This window comes from Penaeus vannamei, chromosome 24, assembly GCF_042767895.1.
Source record: "Penaeus vannamei isolate JL-2024 chromosome 24, ASM4276789v1, whole genome shotgun sequence".
NCBI classification, from domain to species: Eukaryota; Metazoa; Arthropoda; class Malacostraca; order Decapoda; family Penaeidae; genus Penaeus; species Penaeus vannamei.
The window spans coordinates 774951-784552 of NC_091572.1; the positions used below are offsets into that span (position 1 = coordinate 774951).

Below are 9602 nucleotides of genomic sequence, written 5' to 3' on the forward strand. Positions count from 1 at the left end.
GATTGATAAATGGTACTATGTCTGAAAAACCGGCGTGAGCAAACCGGACTATCAGACACATCTGGTGAAGGACCATCGCCATAAGGCCTGTCGTAATCCATGCCTCACCCCTTCCTTATCCCCTGTAGCGGTAGCGGTAGCCGGCGTAGTAAGGATAGGAGTAAGGATAACCGTGATAATATCCATTGTAGTAGTGAGGGCGTCCGTAATATCTGTAGTGAGGTTCAGCTTCGGGTTCAGGGTCGACTGATCTCTTGTGGTGCTTGTGGTAGGTGTAAGGGTAGCCATAGTGATGGCTGTAACGGTAGCCATAGTAGGGGTAGCGATAGCCATGGTGGTAGCCGTAGTGGGGACGGCCATGGTGGACTACCTGATAACTATAGCTGTTGGAGGGATCAGGGTCAGCTACTGGTTGAGGATCAGCTGCTGGTTGAGGGTCAGCGTCCGGCATGGGGTCAGCTGAGCGCTTTTTCAGACCGTGAACTCGAGGAGCCACGAAGGAGGTGCCGCCACCAGGATGCCTGGCCACTCCATCGCCCTTCAGAGGCTCTAGGTGATGGTGACGGGGATAGTAATAGTGAGGGTAGTAATAGTAAGGAGAGCGGAAGTAGTGTGGTTCGGGATCGGCGTGCGCAACCACAGCCGCTGCCAAACACACCAGTACAGCTACCTGTAATAAGGCAAGGGAGTTCGTAGAATTAATATTTTTCACTTTTCTCATAAAAAATCGTCCACCTCCATAATTGCAATACTAAACTGAAGGCTGCTTTATAAAATTAGGACGTTACATTTACTATTTTTAGATTTACATTAGATTATTAGCTTCATAAGACTTTTGTGCGAGAGTTATAATACATCTACTTAAATTTCCACACATATATATGCTTGTGCATGTTTACATATATACATATATATACATCTATGAATAAATTTCCCTTCAGATAAATATATGAATGTATGCATGCGTATAAACAGACATATATATATATATATATATATATATATATATATATATATATATATATATATATATATATATATATATATATATATATATATATATATATATATGTGTGTGTGTGTGTGTGTGTGTGTGTGTGTGTGTGTGTGTGTGTGTGTGTGTTTTTGTGTGTGTAATGTTTAAGTGTGTATGTGTTTATCTGAACGTGTGCCTTACCGCGAACTTCATGGCTGGTCCTGTCGGAGGCTCACTGAGGACGGGTCGTCTCTGCGGATTGCTTGCGAAGCCTCCTTATATATGGAGTCTGACGTGGCCTTCAGGGGGCGTGGCTTCCTCGCCGATCATTTTCCCGATAGGCCTAAGTGCTTGCAGGAGAACACCTGGATAGGTGGATCGGCTGATAGATAGTAATGTATGTCCTGATGCAATTAGATTCATGCACATATGAATACACACGCATATATATATATATATATATATATATATATATATATATATATATATATATATATATATATATATATATATATATATATATATATATATATATATATATATATATATATATATATATATATATATATATATATATATAAATGTATGTATGTATTTTTGTGTTGATATGCACACACACGAACACATATATGTGTATGTGTTTGTTTATCCATTCATATGTGTGTGTGCCGATGGATAGATAAACATAGAGTGATATATATGTATATAATTCTCAGTATATAAACATATATATATACAGACTTATAGCTAGCTAGATATAGATACCTTTTTCGGTGATAACACCCTAGACATACCTAAGTGTTCTCTTCGCCATTGTCTAGGAAGCCTAGAAACACAACTCGAGACACGAAGAAAATAATTAACATTATTGTGCACACTATGATCGACCACTGTGTTAATAGGGAAAATCTGGTGTTCGCAACAACAACTAACATCCCAACCACGGACTGGACGCCGCCGAAAAAGACAGGTATTTCTACTCCTTTTGTTAAGTTCTTCCAAAAGGCTAAACATCAGGAAACAGACACACCTAGAACCTTCCTTCAACAATGACAGTTTGTTGGAAAACAAAATAGATTTGCTAATAGGAATGTTCTCCGAACAACAGGCGACGCTCAGCAAAATGATAAATCAGAACGAATGCGCAGAGGCAGCAGACGTGACGACAGACCCGCTCCCCCCCTACCAAATCCCGTCCGACCTCCCTTCCCCTGTCTTTGACCAATCCACATACCAATCTTTCCCATTTACTTCCCCTCCCCCTATCAGAACGCCCTCTACCTCTACCCAAGAACCCCCCTCCACACCCTCCCTACCTGATGAACCCATGGCTAGCGACCCCCCCAGCTCCCTTCCCCTCCCGCCTATCCCCCCACTCCCCGCCTGCAGTGAGCGAGCGGGCGTGCTGACTCGCCAGCCTCCCCGAGAAACAAGACACCTCAGCAGTCCTCGAACATCCCGCAAATCAAGAGGAAAAACGAGGCATCTACACAAGTAATGCCTAGGCGAAGGTTTAAGAAAAAACAAAACAAAAAGAAAAACAATCAGAAGGAACTCGACCCCAATCGCCAGTGGGATGACGCAACTCATCACCAGGTGCCAGGAGTCCCCCCTCCCACTGCCCCCCCCCCTACTCCAGCCCCAGCTCCAGCAGTGCCAACGGTCGTGATAAACAACTACGGAGAAAGAGCGGACCAAGTTGCTGAGGACGAAGGTTTCGTCACAGTAACATCAAGGAAACAAAGGAAAAAAACAAGAGAAGAACGACAAGCGGCAAAACCCTTAGCAGGAGCTGATCGACCTGACACAGTGTTCCTGTATATCACAAGCTGCCATCCAGACACAAATGAAGAAGACATCGAAGATCATCTATCGGACAATTTTGAAAACAAGTGTAAAAGCTCACAAAACCGCGATGGCACATAATTACTACACCAGTTTCACGGTAACAGTACGAGGCCGAGAAATAACGCCCGAACTATTTTTAGACTCGGATGCCTTCCCAAGGAATGTCAAAGTGTTCCTCAACAGAAACAAGTACAATCGAGATCAGAGGGTTTGACAAGGCAAAGCCCTCAGCAAATCCGACTGTCAAAATAGACCACATTAACGCTCAGTCTCTCCTTGGGCATTTTGATGACATAGGAATGCTTATAATAGAGAGAGATCTCGACATATTATGTATTAGTGAAACTTGGCTTCACCAAGATATACCAAATGCGTTTATTAATATTCCAAACTTCAATGTTTATAGATGCGATGCAGGACGTGGGGGAGGAGTTTGCTTATATGTACGTGATACATTTAAAACAAACGAGATATCCACTACAACTGCTAAGAGTGCAGATGTAGAGGATATCTGGGTTAACGTGCAATGTAATATGCTTCCGTCTTTCATTGTAGGCGCGATCTATAGGCATCCTCATGGTTCTTCTGAATCTTTTGATTATTAAGAAAAAGGTTTTAGAGAAATGTCATTGAAAAAGAAATCTCTTTTCATACTTGGCGATGTAAATGATGAGGAACTCGAGAAGAGTTCGGAACGTCACGCTTATTTTCAATTCTCATTGTGGCTAGTTTCATTTTCAACTTTGTGTTCACGTGATTGTGTTTGTGCTTGTGTTCATATATATATATATATATATATATATATATATATATATATATATATATATATATATATATATATTTATACACACACACACACACACACACACACACACACACACACACACAGACACACACACACAGACACACACACACACACACACACACACACACACACACACACACACACACACATATATATATATATATATATATATATATATATATATATATATATATATTTATATATACATACATATATATATATATGTATTTATATACATATATATATATCTATATCTATCTATCTATCTATCTATCTATCTATCTATCTATCTATCTATCTATCTATCTATATCTATATATATATACACATTCATATGTATATATATATATATATATATATATATATAGACATATATATATATATATATATATATATATATATAGAGATATAGACACACACACACACACACACACACACACACACACACACACACACACACACATATATATATATATATATATATATATATATATATATATATGTATGTATATATGAATACACACACACAGATATATATATGTACACACATATCTATACGTACAAGGATATAAATATATATAATTATATATATATGTATATATTTTAGTAAATCTAGTTTCTGCATGTCTACCATATATATATATACATATATATATATATATATATATATATATATATATATATATATATATATATATGTATATATATATATATATATATATAATCATTTATATATATACATATATATATATATATATATATATATATATATATACATATATATATATATATATATATATATATATATATATATATATGTATATATGTAAACATATATTCTCATATATATGCAGTGTAAGAGTGTCGGAGTTTGGGAATGGATGAATATCAAAATTTTCATTACATCCTGCAGTTGCTTTGAACTGAAATTTCGACATTAACATTCTTATTCCTTACTTTTTTTTCTTTTTTTTTTAGGATATACTTTATATTAGTTTCGACAAACAATTTTCATGTAGAATTTCTGCATGAATATCAGGGGTTTAATCTCGACTATTCTATAATCTTAGCAGCGTCCTGAATCTTTTTCAGAGACAATCTTTTATCATTACAGTATTTTTTTGAGTTTCAATTGTATTTCAAAATAATTTGAAATATTACATGTGTGTAAAAGAATTATGCAGTACTTTTTCCAATCTTTATTATCTGCAGTATCAGCTTATTCAACAACCTAAAGACTGCCAGTTGTAGGTTCCTTTCGAAGTGGGTCTGTGTCTGAAAAAACGGCGTGAGCAAACCGGACTATCAGACGCATCTGGTGAAGGACCATCGCCACAAGGCCTGTCGTAATCCATGCCTGACCCCTTCCTTATCCCCTGTAGCCGTAGCGGTAACCGGCGTAGTAAGGATAGTAGTGGGGGTAACCGTGATAGTATCTGTTGTAGTAGTGAGGGCGTCCGTGATAGCTGTAATGAGGTTGAGGTTCGGGTTCCGATTCGACTGATCTCTTGTGGTGGCTGTGGTATGTGTGAGGGTAACCATAGAAATTGCTGTGACGGTACCCAGAGTAAGGGTAGCGATAGCCATGGTGGTATCCATAGCGAGGATGGCCATGGTGGACTACCTGGTAACTATAGCTGTTGGATGGATCAGGGTCAGCTGCTGGTTGAGGGTCAGCTTCCGGCATGGGGTCAGCTGAGCGTTTGGTGAGGCCATGGACTTGAGCGCTGACGGAGTAGGTGCCGGCAGCCGGATGCTTGACATAGTGGTGGCGAGGAGAGTAGTGATGGTAGGGGTATTGGTGGTAGGAGTAGTGGTGGTAGGGGTAGTGGTGGTACTTGTGTGGCTCGGGATCGGCGTGTGTTACCACGGCCGCTGCCAAACACACCAGTACGATTGCCTGGAAGATATACTTTTATAAATTTGAATTATCATAGAAATACATATTGATTTCTATTGGAATAATCAATGATGATTACTAAATTTTGTCTGATCTAAGTTTACATAAAACAATCGAGCTGATGCATGCCTGTTATATCAATAGGTATTAATTGTTTTTTAAAAATCCAAGTTTAAAAGTGTGTAAGAAAAGGTTATATATATATATATATATATATATATATATATATATATATATATATATATATATATATATGTATATGTATATATAGGCAGATGTACAGATATATGCGTTCACATATATACATGTATATTTATCTATCTAGCTATATGTACATGAACTATATATATGTGGTTTCTGTCTGGGATTATGTATGCATATATACGCTCAAGTAGTAATAAAGTTTTCGCTCGCTAACATCTATGGCGACTCACCGAAAGCTTCATGGCTGGACCTCTTCTTGGCTCACCGAGGACGCTGTGTCTGCTGACTGCTTGTGGAAGCCGCTTTATATACGCCTCCTGTGCGTGGCCTTCGACAAGCAGGGGTTCACGCACCCTATGGGAACAGCCATTAAAACTGTATTTCCTCAGTCTGTCAAAGACGAGTGCTCTCTTTTGCTTATTCATTAATGCATTTGTGTATATCATATATCTGTCTCTGCTGTGGGGTGCAGCTTATCGCACAAAGTGGTGGTATACCTCCTACCCGAGTAATACACACATATGCCAATATCTGATTTATGTGTTCATTCATACGCATGCACACACACACATGTATATATACATATGCAAAAATACATAGGTGTAGGTAAATGTGATTATATGTGTATTTGTGTGTGTTTGAGTTTGTGTGTATACATACATGAACATATAAACATGCACACACACATACACACACGCTCACACAAACAGGTACACACATATATACAAATATATATGTTTATATGTATATATATGCTTGTATCTATCTATCTATCTATCTATCTATCTATCTATCTATCTATCTATATATATATATATATATATATATATATATATATATAATTAAATAAATGCACATATAAATATGCATGCACATTTATATATGTAAATGTACATAGATACACACACACATTGTTATAGGTTTAAAGATATCTATATAAACATATATATATATGTATTTGTATCTATATCTATCAATCTTTATGCACATGCACACTGACACACATACATACACTGTATATGAATGTGTATGTATACCTATATATACATACACACAGACATACGTGTACAATAATAAATGGTATACATATACATACATACACACATATATATATATACGTATATATACTGTATATATGTGTGTGTGTGTGACAATGCATATATATATGCATGTAAATCTATGGTTATATACATGTATATAAAACACGCGCACACACACACACACACATATATATGTTTATGCATTTGTATATATACATTATACATATATACATATGTATATATATATATATATATGTATGTATGTATGTATGTGTTTGTGTGTCTATGAATATATATATTCACACACACACATACACACACACACACACACACACACAAATATATGCATTTATGTATGTATCTATGAATATATATATTCAAAAATATACATATATACATATATTTACATATACATACTCATATATATATACATATATATGTATACATATATACATTCATATATATATATATATATATATATATATATATATATATATATATACATACATATATACAAGCATATATATGTATGTGTGTGTGCGTTTATGTGTTTATGTGTTTCTTATTATGTGTGTCTGTGTGCGGTTGTGTGTGTGCGTGTGTATGTGTGTGTGTGAGCGTACATGAATATATAAGTATATATATATATATATATATATATATATATATATATATATATATATATATATGTATATTAATATATATATATATATATATGTATATATATTTATATGTGTGTGTATATATTTATATGTGTGTATATCTGTATATATTTATATATATATATATATGTATATATATATATATATATATATATAAATACATGTGTGTGGGTGTCTGTGTGTGTATGCATGTATATGCGTATACACACACACACACACACACACACACACACACATATGTGGGTATATATGTATATGGTATATATATTTACATAGTATACATGTACACACACAGCTACACACAGACATATATACATACGTACATACATATATATATAGATGGATGTATACACATACATATAGACACAGGCACACACACATACACAGACACACACATATATATACATGTATGTAAGTATCTATCTATATATAATTATATATTTATATGTTTGCATTTTTGCATATATATATATATATATATATATATATATATATATATATATATATATATACATACATGTATATATATGATTATATATATGAATATATATACATTAAATGCACACACAAACACATGCACATACATATATATAGAGTTTGAATCTATAAACTTTATTCGATTTGTTATAAAAATTCTGCCGTAGGTGGAATTATCGTCATAATATTTTTTTTTTTTATTAGGTATACATTCTGTAGTATTGTCCGCATCTACTCTCATATACTTGAGTTGGTAGTTTGCCAGTTTTAACGTAAGTAAATTTATGGAAAGGTTATTGTTATTGTCATTATTTATCTATTTAAAGAATTCAATGAACACAAATGGTCTACACCTTCGGCCTAAGGGTAATGCGGCGAGTTATTGGTCTCCACATCAGAAAGTAGAGTGTAAAAGCTTTATCTATCTATTTATTTAAAGAATTCATGAACAGCCATGGTCCAAACATTCGGCCTAAGGGTAATGCAGCGAGTTCTCTTCAGAAAGCAGAGTGTTATAGGCAAGTTCTTTCGAGCCTCTGGTTGGCATTTTCCAAGATCTGATCTTCGGCAAAGCGGTTAAGGTGTTGTCAAAATAAATATATGAAGGAAAAAATAATACTGATAATAATACACTCCATATTTTGTATATTAAGAAAGATTGATACAAATTTAAACATATTAGCACTTTTCATATTGACAATAGTGATGGCAGTATATTTTACTGCTTGAGAATTGATGTAATAATGCCTCTGAGTTCGCTTTTCATAATAACCCAAATTGTGAGTGAGGAGTGAAGAAATTCTCCAGTACTGAATGTCATCTTTATTCTCTATTGCACTGACTCTCTCAGTTTTCTATAGCCTTCATTGATTGATAATGGTACTATGTTTGAAAAACCGGCGTGAGCAAACCGGACTATCAGACACATCTGGTGAAGGACCATCGCCACAAGGCCTGTCGTAATCCATGCCTCACCCCTTCCTTATCCCCTGTAGCGGTAGCGGTAGCCGGCGTAGTAAGGATAAGTGTAAGGATAACCGTGATAATATCCTTTGTAGTAGTGAGGGTGTCCGTAATATCTGTAGTGAGGTTCATCTTCGGGTTCAGGGTCGACTGATCTCTTGTGGTGCTTGTGGTAGGTGTAAGGGTAGCCATAGTGATGGCTGTAACGGTAGCCATAGTAAGGGTAGCGATAGCCATGGTTGTAGCCGTAGTGGGGATAGCCACGATGGACTACCTGGTAACTATAGCTCTTGGAGGGATCAGGGTCAGCTACTGGTTGAGGATCAGCTGCTGGTTCGGGGTCAGCTTCCGGCATGGGGTCAGCTGAGCGCTTTTTCAGACCGTGAACTCGAGGAGCCACGAAGGAGGTGCCGCCACCAGGATGCCTGGCCACTCCATCGCCCTTCAGAGGCTCTAGGCGATGGTGACGGGGATAGTAATAGTGAGGGTAGTAATAGTAAGGAGAGCGGAAGTAGTGTGGTTCGGGATCGGCGTGCGCAACCACAGCCGCTGCCAAACACACCAGTACAGCTACCTGTAATAAGGGAAGGGAGTTCGTAGAATTAGTATTTTTCACTTCATAAAAAATTTCCATCTCATACAATTCTATATTGCTAATCTATCAAACTGGTGTATTACATTTACTAAATCTATTTAGATTTACATTATATCTATTAGCTTTATAAGA

The 9602-nt window shown here is 36.0% G+C and overlaps 3 protein-coding genes across 3 annotated transcripts in view; all 3 read right to left on the reverse strand.

Moving 5' to 3' along the window:
* Positions 1–1259, reverse strand: part of LOC138866183 (uncharacterized) — a 1399-nt gene extending 140 nt beyond the window's left edge. The window contains exons 1-2 of the mRNA XM_070138131.1: positions 1178–1259; positions 1–670 (exon numbers count right to left, since the gene is read on the reverse strand). The exon at positions 1–670 is cut by the window's left edge and continues 140 nt beyond it. Coding sequence (XP_069994232.1) covers positions 116–670; positions 1178–1189 — 567 coding nt within the window. The 5' untranslated portion in view covers positions 1190–1259 and the 3' untranslated portion in view covers positions 1–115. The remainder of the gene's footprint in view (positions 671–1177) is intronic.
* Positions 1260–4820: 3561 nt separating this feature from the next.
* Positions 4821–6009, reverse strand: LOC138866184 (uncharacterized). The gene is made up of 2 exons (XM_070138132.1): positions 5964–6009; positions 4821–5529 (listed from the first exon to the last, which is right to left on the reverse strand). The coding sequence occupies exons 1-2, from the start codon at positions 5973–5975 to the stop codon at positions 4999–5001; spliced, it is 543 nt and encodes a 180-aa protein (XP_069994233.1). The 5' UTR covers positions 5976–6009; the 3' UTR covers positions 4821–4998.
* A 2738-nt stretch (positions 6010–8747) lies between these two features.
* The window catches only part of LOC138866267 (uncharacterized), a 2311-nt gene continuing 1456 nt past the window's right edge, over positions 8748–9602 (reverse strand). The window contains exon 2 of the mRNA XM_070138779.1: positions 8748–9449. Within this exon, the coding sequence (XP_069994880.1) occupies positions 8895–9449 (555 nt within the window). The 3' untranslated portion in view covers positions 8748–8894. The remainder of the gene's footprint in view (positions 9450–9602) is intronic.